The sequence below is a fragment of the Pygocentrus nattereri genome, chromosome 20 (genome assembly GCF_015220715.1).
Source record: "Pygocentrus nattereri isolate fPygNat1 chromosome 20, fPygNat1.pri, whole genome shotgun sequence".
Taxonomy (NCBI): Eukaryota; Metazoa; Chordata; class Actinopteri; order Characiformes; family Serrasalmidae; genus Pygocentrus; species Pygocentrus nattereri.
Genome location: NC_051230.1, coordinates 5,988,654 through 6,004,352, shown reverse-complemented (window position 1 = coordinate 6,004,352; position 15,699 = coordinate 5,988,654). Strand labels below are relative to the sequence as shown.

At 42.6% G+C, this 15,699-nt stretch overlaps 1 protein-coding gene across 4 annotated transcripts in view; it reads left to right on the top strand.

Moving 5' to 3' along the window:
- gnb1l (guanine nucleotide binding protein (G protein), beta polypeptide 1-like) overlaps positions 1–15,699 on the top strand; it is a 76,035-nt gene that overhangs the window by 37,367 nt on the left and 22,969 nt on the right. For all 4 annotated transcript variants that reach the window (XM_037531452.1, XM_037531455.1, XM_037531451.1 and 1 more), the window contains one exon: positions 233–325. In XM_037531452.1, the coding sequence (XP_037387349.1) occupies positions 233–325 (93 nt within the window). The remainder of the gene's footprint in view (positions 1–232; positions 326–15,699) is intronic.

Below are 15,699 nucleotides of genomic sequence, written 5' to 3'. Positions count from 1 at the left end.
GACCGGAAGGTCGCCGGTTCGATCCCCAGCGCCGACAGTCCATGACTGAGGTGCCCTTGAGCAAGACACCTAACCCCCAACTGCTCCCCGGGCGCCGTGGATAGGGCTGCCCACCGCTCCGGGCGAGTGTGCTCACTGCCCCCTAGTGTGTGTATGTGGTGTGTGACACTTTTTATCTGCCTGTTTTTGAAATAACGAAGCCTCTGCTCTGCACTGCTCTTTTCTCCTGCAGATTAAAGTGATGGAGTTGGCCAGTCAGACCCCCGTGCGCTCGTTAATTCCAGACTCCAAGCAGGGCATGCTCATGTGCATGAAGATGTTTCAGGTAAGAACCTGAATATCATCTGGGTCAGGTGTACACGGTCAAATCAGAAAACAGTAAAGAACTTTTAGTAAAGAATGATATTTGAATTTTCACCTGTATTTTACAGTTAAATTAGTTTGCCTGCAATCAACACAACACAGCATGCATATTAACATCTAGTTTAACCAAAGCAGTTTTCCCAGGTGTTCCATTGGTTCTGTTGGTGGTTTGATTGGTGTTGCAGTGCTGTACTCTTGCTGTAGTGGAGCCGATACCCCCATGATACTCTATGGGAAAACCCTTCTTTACACTCTTTTGTTATTTCAGTTTCTTTCAGGCCTAATCCGTCCAAATTTCCCAGCTGAAACACTGGCATTCGCACTGAATCCAAAAGTAACTGTGGCAGTCCATAACATTTTTCATAGTGACCATCTCGGCATTCTGTGTTGAATGAATGTGTTAAAACTCAGGCTGACCTGTCAGAGCTCCGTTGTCCTGGTTACAGTAAAATAAAATGTGTATAAGCATTTATACTCTTGCAATTCAAGAGCTTATACGACAAGTAACATGCTGACTATATCGCTGTTGTCGGAACAAAACCTCCATGGTAACTTTAGAGGAGAAGGAAAAAACCTTCTTTACTTTTAATGTAAGTCAAGGGAACCAGATTTTCTTCTTAGCCATTTTAGGACATTTCCCTTTGTCCATTCAACATGAAATTTACAAACAGTCCAAAGGGCAACAGGCATTTTCAAATTATGTCAAAAACTCAAAAACGGCAAAACTGAGATACGAGGTTTTGTCCCAACAACAACGATACGTAGAAATGTGGAGGTTAAACAAAATATGGCAAACCATCACTGAAAGCCTCGTTTTTCTAGCTGCACCCTGGTCTGTTTATCCCCAGATGTGTTTAAAAATGAATTGGAATTGATGCAATCGTTCCACAACATTGAAAAAGTGCATGTTTTTTCCTTGGGTGGAAAAAAAAACCAATGTCATCTGTAAAACTCAAGTTACTTTTCTTGATTTCTAAGTAAAAATAAATGAGCGCATGCTCTACGATGAAGGCACCGAGTGGCATATGGCATTTTCCTTCCAATGTTTAGTGAACAATATCTGTTTGCTGAGTTTAACACATTGGAACAAAAGAAAACATAATATATGCCATAACTTTTGCACAGGCCACAATATATGTAGTTTCCCCCCCCCCATTAGGTTAAATTCAGCAAATAAACTGCAGAAGTGTGTTCTCTGTAGAGGATGCGTTATTATTACTTAGAAAATCCACCAAAAAAAATTATTCAAATGGCGCTCAAACTTTTGCATGCATCGGTGTGAAATGACACATTTAAGCCGTTTTAAGCTTTTCCCAAATTCCTGATGTACCACAGGTAAGTCCATCAGGGCGTCTGAAAGGGGGCAGTAGGGGAATCACCAGCAAGTGTTTACATTACGAATTTCCATAGTCAAAAATGACACATTCTTTATAAACACCCTGTATAAACGAATGTTATAATGGCCTCCACTCAATGAAACCTTAGCCTTAGTTCTGTTGGGAAGCTTTCCACGAGACTTAAGAGCGTTTGTGAGGTCAGGCACTGATGTTGGACGAGAAGGCCTGGCCTGCAATCGAGGTTCTAGTTCATCCCACAGTTGTTCAGTGTGGTTGAGGTCAGAGCTTTGTGCAGGCCAGAGTTCCTCCACACCAAACTCACCCAGCCATGCCTTTATGGAGCTCTCAGTCATGCCGGAACAGGAAAAGGCCTTCCCCAAACTGCTGCTACAAAGTTAGATACAACTGTCCAAAATGTCTTTGTATGCTGTAGTATTAATTTCACCCTTCACTGTAACTAAAGCACCCAAATCCTGATAAACAGCCCTGATAAAACTGTTGGCACTGTGTATTCCTGTAGGTGGCGGTCTGTTGGCACCCACCAAACCCAGATTTGTCCAGACTGCCAGATTGTGATTTATCAGGCCAGAGAACAGGTTTCCACTGCTCCAGTGGTGACACACTTTAGCACTTGACAGCCGCACTCTGAGTTTGCTTTGTCTACTGCTTTGTGCCTAAGCTGCTGTTCTTCCTAGACACTACCATTTCACAGTAAGAGCACTCACAGTTGACTGGGGCAGATCTAGCAATGCAGAAAATTCACAAACTGAGGTGACAATTCTACATTTAAAGGCCCAATCCCATTTCACCCCTCCCTCCTACCACTGAGCCCTTAGCCCTTTATATTGCGCAATTTTTGTTGGGTTAGAGGGGTAGGGTGAGGTGTTAGGGTTGCATGGCCTCCAAACAGGGGTGGGGGTGGGGGGGACTGAACGATGGCTGTGTGAGCGACTAAAGAAATCCACAAATATAAGTATATTTAGAATATATAGTTTTATAGTCCTTTTTTTTATATTTAAGATTTTTTTTTCTTTTTCCCTCAAATCTGCACTTTATATATTTTAGCCTTATGTTTAAATTGTTTTGTATGTAGGAAGTGCCGTTGGATTCCTGCTCGATTTCGTTGTACACTGTGCAAACGCATCTTATCTTATTATATTGTGCATTAAAAAAATACGATAACCACTGTATTGTCTTAGTTTAGTGTTGTACCAGCGTATTATGGTTGTTTGCTTCATAATAAGCATTAAAAAATTGCTAATAGCATGCTAATGTCTCGGTAGCTAGCTAGCTGACTTCCTTGTTCCGCCTTAAATAGTCCAGCAGTTCTGATGCCTGAAGCGCCAGAGCGAAGCTGCCACACCATTTAAGGTGGAACGGCAAAATTCAAACGAGGAGGTGGTGAATATCTGACTTCAGCTTCGTATCACTGAAGAATTAGGGGTGGGCAATAGTAGACAATTGCACCCCCTCTTTGAAGGCGTATGATGCCCTAAACGTAACTAAAGGCCAGCAGTGAAGAGCTGAACTATCACTGAAGACGGGCCGGGTCGCCTACAGAGCGGCACTAGTAGCCTGTTTTAATTTGAGGGTTGTCCCGTTTCGTAGGGCAAGATTTCAACCACTGCCCCTTGTAACTCAGTTCAAACAGATTAGGGTGATGCTTGAAAACAAGGGATAGGGGTACAAAGAAGAAATGGGATTGGGCCAAAGTCACGTGGCAAAAATCCTGTCACAGTGTAGAACTTCTGCTGTTCCTTACACTTCAGCCCCTATTCCAGTCCAGGTTTTGATGTGAAGGTTTGTAAATGCTATCACAGTCTTATTTCAGCACTCCACCTTTAACCTTCAATTTCATGCCTCGCAGTTTAAGGTGGGACCGTTTAAATAGAGCATCGAACCCCCCCAAAATCTGCGTTTATGAAAATGTAAATCTGTGCCCCTGATACTGCCTTCAGTCTCTCCTGAGGGTCTCTCGTTTACCGTCTTCTGTGAAAACGACTGTCATTCATCAGAACTAGGAATCAGAATGCATTCAGTCAGAGTCGAGTGGGTGGGGCGTGGGTGGGGCTTATGCCCTGCTCACACTGGCACTCAAATAACTGGGCGTTTTTTCCCTGAAGTTGTTTAAAATTCTAGAGGTTGTGATTTTGGGGGTTTATTTTGTTAGAGGGCGGAGCAGCAGGCGCTGAAAACGTTTTAAAACCTTTATTTATCTGAGCCAAGCCGATCTGTGGAGGGCGTAATTAAAGCTCTTTAGAATCAGGACAGTTTTGAACATAAATCAGATTTATTCTTCAACTCCGAATCGAAGACTGAAAATGTGTGTCGTTACTCCACTACCTTACAGCAGATGTTCATTTACGTTACGTTTCATTTGTTCTGTGAATATTAGAGGGAATTACAGAAAAAACTTTCAGAGAAATGTTTCAAAAGGTGATTTTTTTTGTACAGAAGTGGGTTTTTAGATGGTGTTCTGCTTTTGCTGAAGGTTTCATTGTGTATCATTAGTAGTAGGCGTATTTTTAATAATATATTATTAAAGTTCATTATTATTAGTATTATCACTTATAATATTTAGCATGGTCATTACGTTTATTGAATGCAATTATATTGTAATGATTTATTATTATTATTATTATTATTATTATTTGAAGTCTCAAGTCAGGCTTTATGGTCATTCCAGCTCTTTACAAGTACATAATGAAACCAAACAACATTCGTCCAGGACCAACACAGCAACTCGAGTGTAACACAGTACAGTATAATTAATAAATAAATACAAACCAGAACACAGGCAGTACACGGTACTGAGAGTATGTGGAGTTACGCAAAGGAGGATGTAACATACTGTGACATGTCAGCAGCTTAGCAGGTCGTCTAGCATGTACACCGATCAGGCATAACAGACTGACCACCTCCTTGTTTCTACGCTCACTGTCCATCTTATCAGCTCCACTTACTGTATAGCTGCACTCTGTAGTTCTACAGTTACAGACTGTAGTCCATCTGTTTCTCTGATACTCTGTTACCCTGTTCTTCAGTGGTCAGGACCCCCATGGACCCTCACAGAGCAGGTACTATTTGGATGGTGGGTCATTCTCAGCACTGCAGGAACACTGACTGTGTGGTGGTGGTGTGTTGGTGTGTGCTGTGCTGGTGCGAGTGGATCAGATGCAGCTGGGATTTTTATACCTATATAGTAAGTGGAGCTGGTAAAATGGACAGTGGGTGTAGAAACAAGGATGTGGTCAGAATGTTATGCCTGATCGGTGTGTGTGACATTGTTAAAGTGAAATAAAATGTGCAGAAATGTGGCAGAAATATTCATATCAATTATCATTAATAATAATAATAATAGTAATAATAGTAATAATAAAATCATTCATTCTTTTGATTTTTTTAGTTCCTTTAGTTCTGTTTGGTAACTGCATTGGGAAAAGTAATTTCTCAATTCCTCCGTATTCCTCCAAAACATTTGACTGTTTTTCCTCGTCGTTGTTGTTGCTATCCGGTAGACTGGCACATGACTGTGCGTATGCAGAGCAGCCGCTCGTTGAGTGATTTACGATGCGACCGTGTCCTGGGCCGGGACGCTTTTCCAGCCGCTCTCCCCCAAATTCTGCCCTGTTCCCAGCCCTATAATTACAGTGCCTGGAACCACGGCGGCTCACAGCCATATATCAACCATCGACTGCTCTGCATCCAAAAGCTCGCCCGCCTGTGTGTGTGTGTGTGTGTGTGTGTGTGTCTTGTAAACACTGTTGAAGGTTTTATTTTCCCTCATCATTAAAAAAAAGAGACCTGTAATTATTTTCATGCTTAATTAATATCTCTTTTTGTGATATTTATGGCTTTTCCGTTTCTGACTGTGAACTGAAAATGAGTCTCAGGTCATTTGGCAGGGAGAACACAGTTAATTGGCAAAACTAATCAAAGCAAACGAGAGCTAGTGTTTGACTGCAGGCTCTTTGGGTGGCTTTAGCAATAAAGCCAAATTAAAAGGCTGCTTCTGTAATAATGTTTGCTTTTTTTTACCGAGTCGCCCACACTGTTTTATGTGTTGTGGAGCTGCTCGGCTGTGGCCTCATTAATAAGGGCGTGTCGTTTGCAGTGAGTGGTGGGAGATCAAAGTGCGGTATGGCAGGTGATGATGAGTTCCTGCAGACGCCAGGACGTCAACAACTCTGACAGGCTGATCTGTAACCGTCACAGTCAGAGCCAGTTTCTCCTTCCCAGAGTTTTTTTTAGCAATAATTTGGAAAACAGTCAAATCATTATGTAGGCAAATTCTGTGGTGTAGTGGTGTCTGGATAGGTGGGTCTACCGTGCCTTCTTATGAACCCCCTCCCCAACATGTGTGCTGTTTTGTGAAAAAGGAGTAGCATTACTGGATCAAGAGGGAAATACAGGTTAAAATATGGTGTGTGTGCACTGGTGAGAAGCCTGAAACCATTTAAAAGTCAGAGGCATTGATTTTTTTGACTGTCTTCACGTATTAATATTACACACACAGGCTCAAAAAAAGAAGATCCGGCTCGATGTTTAGACCTCAAGTGCGGAATCAACTTTATACCGGTGAAGATATGATGATAATTCCCTCACATCCTCGGAAGACACGCACTTCACCAAGTTTGGGGTTCTTTTTGAATACTCTTTCAATGCAACCGCAAACATCAGATTCATCTGTTCAAGGAAGGAGTCCAAAGGAGTCCACAGCCCAGAATGTTTTTCCGTACTTTGTGTGTGTTGCAGTTGCCCGACCCACGGGCCCCGACGATGGCTGCGAGAGAGGGAGTAAAGGTGGTGCCCAAGCCGTCCTGCCGTCAAGCCTCTCATGGCTGACGTCCTCCTGTTGTCAATTACAGCTCTGAAGCCAGACATACACTGTGTGATTTTAGCCCGTTTATAAACCCGATTTATTGGGAATCGGCGGAGTTTCATGATCAAGCCGAATTTCAGCTTTATCGGCTGTTGTTCGCCGTGCAGCGTGAGGAGAAACGATGCCCGATTAACTGCCCAAACGAGCACAGATTGAGCATGTCGTCAGAAATGTTGGACGCTTGTCTCCGATTTCTCAAAGTCGCACCCAGAACCACACACAACCACAGCGACCGCTCCAGAGGCAAAACAGTTCACATTTGCAGCACCAGTGTCTGTATATGACGGCTTTGCTCCGGTTGACCGAGCTGAATCCCAAAGTGTAAATAAATAGTCATTTTTTCTTTGTCTTCATAAACCTGTCTGTGGACCGCCTGTTCTTTAGCTTAAGCGCACAGTGTGGCACAACTTAGCCAAGCTTTTGTAACGGTTTATCAATGGCTGAGTCTCAAACAGCCTTCTGCTTCACATGCACTGCCCTTGGAAGCCCTTCTACACCAGTGAATTGTGCACACATGGCTGAAGCTCAGAAGGCTATTTATTAGACATGTGATGCGCTTTATGGATGCTGGAGCAGCTATTTTAATATGTGGTGCACTGTGTAGGGAGCAGGGAGCCGTTTGCTCTGGCAGCTTGTTGTTTTGAATGAAACGGCTTTATTCAAAATTGTCTATAGGCAAAGCTGTGTGAGCACCCATGTTGCGTCATGTCAGTCTGAGCGAGCGTTTTCGTATAATGTGAGTTTATACAGTACATTTCCAGAAGTATTCGCTCGTCTGCCTTTGCACGCATATGAACTTGAGTGAGATCCCATTCTTAATCCATAGGGTTTAATATGATGTAGGTCCACCCTTTGCAGCTATAACAGTTTCAACTCTTCTGGGAAGGCTTTCCACAAGGGTTAGGAGTGTGTTTATGGGAATTTTTGACCGTTCTTCCAGAAGCGCATTTGTGAGGTCAGACACTGATGTTGGACGAGAAGGCCTGGCTCACAGTCTCCACTCTAATTCATCCCAAAGGTGTTCTATTGGGTTGAGGTCAGGACTCTGTACAGGCCAGTCAAGTTCTTCCACACCAAACTGGCTCATCCATGTCTTTATGGACCTGCTTTGTGCACTGGTGTGCAGTCATGTTGGAACAGGAAGGGGCCGTCCCCAAACTGTTCCCACAAAGTTGGGAGCATGGAATTGTCCAAAGTCTCTTGGTGCTGAAGCTTTAAGAGTTCCTTTCACTGGAACTAAGGGGCCGAGCCCAACTCCTGAAAAACAACCCCACACCATGATCCCCCCTCCACCAAACTTTACACTCAGCACAATGCAGTCAGACAAGTACCGTCTCCTGGCAACCACCAAACCGAGACTCGTTCATCAGATTGCCAGATGGAGAAGCGTGATTGGTCACTCCAGAGAACACATCTCCACTGCTAGTTAAACTAATTAAACTAGTTAATTTACTTGTTACCACATGAAGTAACTTTTTAAGTAGATCTGATGAGCCATTTTTTACAGTATACAGCATATTCTAGATCAATCTGAAGAGCCATTTTACCATCTAGAAAGCAAGCATGAGGAGGTTCTAGCTTATGGTTCTAAATAGAACTATTGCCTTTACTAAAGAACCTTTAAGAGTGTATATGCCAATGTAGTTCTATGAAGTTAACATGTTATTTTACATAAGTGTATCCACTTATATATCTCGTGGCTGTTAGTGTTACGGCTGTCGTCAGTATTTCCTAAATTCATTTTGATGTTTTTATATCATTCGTACTCTACCAAGCATCTGTAGATCACAACGGCAGGAAAAGGAACGGCTGAAAACATCCCTCAGCTGATTATACCACCTGCAACTGCATGAATCGGAAGCACATCATGCCAAACAGGTCATTTCACACAGTCTCTGACCAAATGGCTGTAATCTAATGTTTGTAATTCCTTTCTTTCTTACTAGATTAATAACAGTTTTTTGGCTGAATAAAAGATGACGCTGTCCTACGAGCACAGTCATTCCTGAAATGTGCTTTTATTGGGTTAATTTGTTTGACAAATATTATCATTTAAATTATTTAAAAAATGAACAAATGAAAGAATCAGACGGCTCAACTGAAGCCAGGCTTACACTGTGATTTCAGCCCGTTTCTGAAACCGATGTTGGTGGGATTCGACTGGGTTTCATGATCAGGCTGAATTTCAGCTTCATCAGCCATGGTTTGCCGTGCAGTGTGAGAGGAGAAACGATGCCGGATTAACTGCACAGATTGAGCAGGTGGATGGTCGGGTGGCTGTCGTCTGACATTTATTCGCTTGTCTCTCAGTCTGAGCAGCCTCATGAACCGATTCCTCAAAGTCGCACCCAGAACCACACACAACCACAACCACCGGTCCTGCACTGAGGCAGGAAAGTCCAAATTTTCAGCACCAGTGTCTGTATATGATGGTTTTGCTCTGTTTGACTGAGTTGAATCCCAAAGTATAAATAAATAGTCATTTTTTTCTGTCTGTAGACCGTCTGTTCTATAGCAAAGCTGTTGTAACGGTTTGTCAGTGGTTGAATCTCAAACTCTCTGCTCCCCATGCACTGCCCTAAGCAGGAGCAGCTATTTTAATATGCGGTGCACTGTGTATGGAGCAGGGAGCCGTTTGAGATTCAGTTTAAAAATTTAGAGGACTCTCTGTTAACGGCACAGGTCTAATTTAGAGTTTTCCCGACCAAAATAAGATATAAAAAGACATAACATATAAAAATTGAAGAAACTGTTGGCCTGCCAGGTTAGACGCTCTCATCCTTGCTTGTCTTTGGCCGGGGAAATGCTGTGAGAGATTGACAGAGTGTGTGTATTAGACAGAGTGAGCATGTGAATGTGAGCGAGGCAGGCTTTCCTCAGCGTGGGCACTCTTCACCCGCTTCGGCTGTCAGGCAGTAACAAGGTCTGTCTTGTTATCCCCGCAATCCCTGCTGTTTCATACAGCTGCGTCTTCGTCCTCTGTTCTGACGGGGTCCTTATTCTCTCACAGCCTGTTAGACTTTCAACAGGCCTCTTGTCTGCGGTTGGCAGTGGTACTGAAAGTGGATTGATTGAAGATGGCTTCTTATAAATATGACTGTATGTGAACCATTCTAGTATTCAGCCCTATTCAGCCCCTAGCGCTCGATATTTCCATGGAGTGTTATGATCTATTTATACCCAAGACATTAATTGAGAGTAATAAGCTAAATATATACAAAATCATAAATTATAGGGGGCCTCCTCTCTCCGTCTGTCCTAAACCCTAACCCCTAAATTTATACTTGTGTATAAATTAACACTTTTTTGTGTTTTTAAAGTGTAAACGATTTAGATTAATCATAAATGTATATATAAATATATATATATATATATATATATATATATATATGTGTGTGTGTGTGTGTGTGTGTGTGTGTATGTATGTGTATGTGTATATATATATATATATATATATATATATATATATATATATATATATATATATATATAGATGTCTGTCTATATAGATAGATAGAAAAAAATTATTTTGTTTGTTTTTTAATAAAAATATTGTTTTTTTTGTTCAAAGCTGTGGTTGCAAGTCTTGTATGGGCTAGTATTACTGAGTTATGCTCAAAGTTATCCAAAATTTACTGAATGTTTCACCAGTGACAAGTTGTGGTAGTGACAAAACGGAGAATTTGAATCATTTATTTAAATAAACAGAACTCACAGAGTCACTCGAAGTAAAAGGATTTTAGTCTGAAGTCCATGTCAGTTAAAAGTCCTAAATGGCTATTCGGTGAATAGTTAGATCCCAGTGTTTTGAAATAAATGTGTCCGCAAGACTGAAAATGTGTGTGTAATGTTGTCCCATGTATTTTCTGCAGTTCTGATTTTAAAGAAAAATGTATTGGTTTTGTGTGTGTACACACTGACGAGCTGGCTGCTAGTCCTGTATGGGACTAAAACATACGTAATTACAGTATAGCATTAATAAGAGGATTTTAGTCTGCAGTCCTAGATGTACAAAAAGTGCAATGATCCATATATTTGATTCTGACTTTTGAAAATTGGGCATTGTGTGAGTTTTATCCAGTCAAGATCAAGGTTGCTGATTTCCAAATGAGGTATATTTGCCTGTTTATCAGCAGGTTCTGGAAACTTCCACCAGCTAGTTTTTACCAAGCGTCCCTTTTTTTTAAAATTCCCACCTCATTTTTTGACCATGCCCAAAGTGTCTGTAATTGGCTAGGCGATATGATGTCCCTTGGTGATTCCACAGCCGTGGGAATCTGGATTCAGGCGATTTTGACTCATGAAGTTCAGTGACGTTTTCTCTCTGGGGAGAGGCTTTTGTGTTTCCTTTACATTGGGAAGTTCTCTCCGTCACGACTGGAGGGAGCGAGCGCCAGCATATGGATGTACGTGCTCTGAGACGCTGTAACGTTTAGGGTGGTCAGTGTGGAGGGAGAGAGAGGCTGACGCTGAAGAGGAAATGTTCCTATACAGATATCCGTCTCTCAACTCATCGCCTGGCCAAACCATGACATCACCCTTCAGCAAACGGCCTGCGATTGGTTCCGTATGTGCAGCCCGCCCCTGACGTTCCAGCTCAGGAGCACTGGAAATGTCATTCTCTCTCTGGAGTACATACAGAGCCTTCTAGAGCCCTTATCCTAGAACCCTGTTTCTAGAGCCCCATTCCTAGAGCCCTATTGTGTGGTCCTGGACACTATATTTCTAGAGAACCATTTCTAAAGCTCTATTGTTTGGTGATGGGTGCTACATCTTTAGAGAACCCTGTTTCTGGAGTCCCATTCCTAGAGCCCTAATGTGTGGTGCCAGGCACTACATTTTTAGGGAACCCTGTTTCTAAAGCCCCATTCCTAGAGCCCTACTGTGTGGTGCTGCACGCCATATTTCTGGAGAACCATTTCTAAAGCTCTATTGTTTGGTGATGGTTGCTACATTTTTAGAGAACCCTGTTTTTAGAGCTCCTTTCCTAGAGCCTTGTTGTGTGGTGCTGGGTGCTGCATTTTTAGGAAACCCTACTTCTAGAGCTCTGTTGTGTTGGGTGCAATATTTTTAGAGAACCCTGCTTCTAGATCCCTATTCCTAGAGCCCTTTTGTGTGGTGCTGGCTGCCATATTTCTAGAGAACCCTGCTTCTAGAGCCCCTTTCCTAGAGTGCTGTTGTGTGGTGTTGGGCACAGTGTATCTAGTGAACCCTGCTTCTAGAGCCCTATTGTGTGGTGCTAGGCGCAATATTTCTAGAGAACCCTGAGCCCCATTAAAAAGCCTTGATTCTAGATCCTTATTTCTACAGCATTGATTCCAGAAGCCTATTTTTTCGGACCTATTTTAGACACTCGTTTCTAGAGCCAGTTCTATCTATTTTCTCTCTCCACTTCTTTTTCTACTATTTACTCCTCTTTCCCACTTGTATCTCTCTTTTCCTCCCTTCTTCCTTTCTTTCTTTGCCTCTTCACTTCATTTCTCAATACCTTTCTCCTCTCTTCTCAACTTTTTGTAACTTTATAACTTTTCTGTATTGCTCTTTTGCTCCCGTCTCCTCTTTTCTCAGCTCCTGCCCTCCTTTCTGTTCTCTCTTTCATCGTCACCCTTCCTTATCTCCTCCAGTCTCTCCATCATTCCTCCTTTGCTCCTCCCCTTTCTTCTCCTCTCCTCTAGTTCATCTCCCTCTTCATCTTAATAGCTCTGTTGCATTTGCTCCTCCACTTCTCTTGTTCTTTTCTCTGTCCTCTCCGCTAGTCCTTCCCTCTCTCCTTATCTCTCCACTCATTTTCTACTTTTCTCTGCTCTACATCTGTCTCTTCCAGCTGTTCCCTTCTTCTCCTGTTCTCCTCTCTTCTCTTCTTCCATCTTTTTTCTTCAACTTCGCTTACCTCTCCTCCAGTCCTTTCATCTCTCTTCCTCTTTTTCTTTCCTTTTCTCTCTGATAGTCTCTTCTCTGCTGCACTTCTCTCCCTTCAGTATCCCACTGTTACACCCCTCCATTTATTTCTCAGCTCAGCTCCTTCTCCTCTCCTTCCCACCTCTCCATTCCTTAACTCTCTTCCCCAGCCCTCCTCTCTCGTTCTCTGATCTCCTCTTTGACCCTCCCCCTCTTTCCCCCTGTCTTCCTCCCTTTTACACTCCTGTTCTCCTGTCTTTTACTCCTCTCTTCATCTCGCTTTCTCCCCTCTCTTCCTCTCTCCTCTCCTCCCCTCTCCTCTCCACTCTGAATGACTCTGAAGCAGCTGTTGGGATGATGAATCTTGGCCTCCAGCTCGAGCCGTAATCCCACTGAAGTGCTCTTCTGCAGGCCTGGCCATGGAGGATATAATGAATTAGGTGTCTACTCGGGGTTCCGCGGCCTCCGACCTGTGACATCATCAATCAGGGAGCTCCTACACTTAGCTGAAGTGTGCAGGCCAGAGGGCAACAGACGCAAACACTTACCAACTGTCTGTGAGGCTTGCGGATTGATTTCCACTTGTTTTGTTTTTGTCATCGTAATGCCGTCCGCTAGGGATATGTTTATACGGCATTCGTGATTCTGTCTATAATTTGTTTAACCATCGAGGGAAAAAAGAAATATACCATTCCCCGGGAGGAAGACCTTTCGAGGAGAAGAAGTGAGAGAAAACGAGAGAAATGAATCCCCACGTTTTGGCCTTTGCACATATGGAGGGGATTTTTCAATGCCAGCTTTGCTGATGGTGGGTACGCTACTTACTACCAAAGGACAGATGATTTGCAGGGCTTCCTCAGCCTTATGGAAGTCGGTAGGGGTGGGGGGGGAAAAAGAAGAGGAACTAGGATGATCCGAAACGCTGGCAAGTAACATGGACACTGTGGACACCAGGGTGTAAAGACTTAACTATGGTGTTTGACCCTGACTGCTTGGTGTTGCTCGATGCACAGATCCACATCATTAATTGTGCTTTATTAGAAGTTTGCATACAGAGTGGGTGGAGCCGGAAATCTGGGGTTCCTGTGTGGTTATTTGCAGGAGATGAATAGTCCACCTTTAGGGGTGGGAGTTTTTTTTTTCCTTCTTTTTTTCCTCGTGTGTATGTCTTAGGGAAAGATTGAATATTAGTATGTGTGCATGCTTGTGTTTGGAATTTTTTGGGGGGGGCTAGACTGGGAAAAAAGTGCTAGATAGCCATGGAAATAGTTTTGTTTTTCCTCTTCATCTTGGCAAAAAGTTATGCTGCTAAGCAATAGATGTTTTTGCCCTGAGATGCTATACGACTCTACAAATCAATAAAAATACGTTAAGTAACTAGAATTGTTGGTAACGCTTTATTTTGAGAGCCCACTGTAGTTGTTTTATAAAGGCTTAACTTGACTTTCACTTAAGTTCAGCTGAAAATCGTTTAAATACACCTTAATTTTCCATAATTCTGACCTTACACTGTCAAAAAAAGGTGCTGTACATGTACGTGTTTGTTTACCAAGCTACAGTTAATATAAATGTGTCCTCAAAGCTCCAACAATAGTATGAGGTCCATGTAACTAACTGAAGCGTCACTGCAGTGAGTTATGGTACGGTTATGTTTCCTAACTAAAGATACTCAAAATCTAAACCTAACTCTAACCTAATCCTAAACCTAACCTAAACCTCAACCCGAAATCTAACCCTGACCTTGACCATGAACATAAGCTCAACCTCATTTCAAAACCTAAAGAAAAGCCTAACCTTAACCTCAACACAAAATCTAAACTTAAGGCTAACCCTGGTCATATGCCAGACCTTAACTTCAACTAAGAACCTAAACCTAACCCTGGTTCTAAACCTAAGCCTAACCTTAACCACATCCCAAGTCCTAAATCTAAACTTAACTCTGATCCTAAGCCTAACCTTCACCTCAACCTAAGTCCTAAATCTAAGCTTAACTCTCATCCTAAACCTAAGCCTAAGCTTAGCCTCAACCCAAGTCCTAAATCTAAGCGTAACTCTGGTCCTAACCCTAAGCCAACCTTGATCTCAACTCAAGTCCTAAATCTAAGCTTAACTCTCACCCTAAACCTAAGCCTAACCTTGACCTCAACCGAAGTCCTGATCTAAGCTTAACTCTCATGCTAAACCTAACCTTAACCTCAACCCAAGTCCTAAATCTAAGCGCAACTCTGGTCCTAACCCTAAGCCTAACCTTGACCTCAACCGAAGTCCTGATCTAAGCTTAACTCTCATGCTAAACCTAACCTTAACCTCAACCCAAGTCCTAAATCTAAGCGCAACTCTGGTCCTAACCGTAAGCCTAACCTTGACCTCAACCTAAGTCTTAAATCTAAGCTTAACTCTCATCCTACACCGAGGCCTAACCTTAACCTCAACCCATATCCTAAATCCAAGCTTAACTCTGGTTCTAAACCTAAGCCTAATGCTGTTGTTTCACAGAATCACTAGTTGGTTAATAATTGACACGCTTGTTGATAATCTTTATTTATATTTATTTATTTATTTATTTTTCATTTTTTTAAATGACTGAAATCCTGATTTTCCCCTGTGTACCAGCTGTTGCATGGATTTGTCCGGTTCCATCAGCAGAACCTGATTTAATCTAATAGACATTTGTAGCTGTTGGATTTTAAGTGTAAATACTGGACGAGCTTTGGAAACGTTAAGTGAACACACTCATCAGGTCGCAGCGTGTGTTTGTTTATTTCTTGTTTTGGGTCGGGTTTTTCTTTATTTTTTTTCTATCAGATACATTCTTTCTGCCCAGATAAAATGAGTTACATATTTTCTCAGGAGTCCCAAGACTTTTGCACAGTCGTGCTTGCTGTATTTTGTGTGTGCGCGTGTGGTAAAGCACACCTCAGCTGTAAATCTGGCCTGTAGACAGAAGGCCTGCAGCGCTGTGGTGAGTTATGGCTCTGTGTGCTTTTATCAGCTGGCTCTCTTGCTGTGTTTTTATCCGCTGGGCTGATTTATGAGAGGACCTACTGCATGTAGCCGTTACTTGTAACTGCGGGAGCTTCTCCCGTAACCAAGCCAGGCAGCGTGGAGCAGAGCCTGCGGGTAATCACAGGTCACAGAGTGTATCTTTAAAGTGTATGTGATAGGAGAGGAGGGTGGTCTCAGAGAGGGTGTAGAGAAGGCTGTGATAGTGGAGAAAAG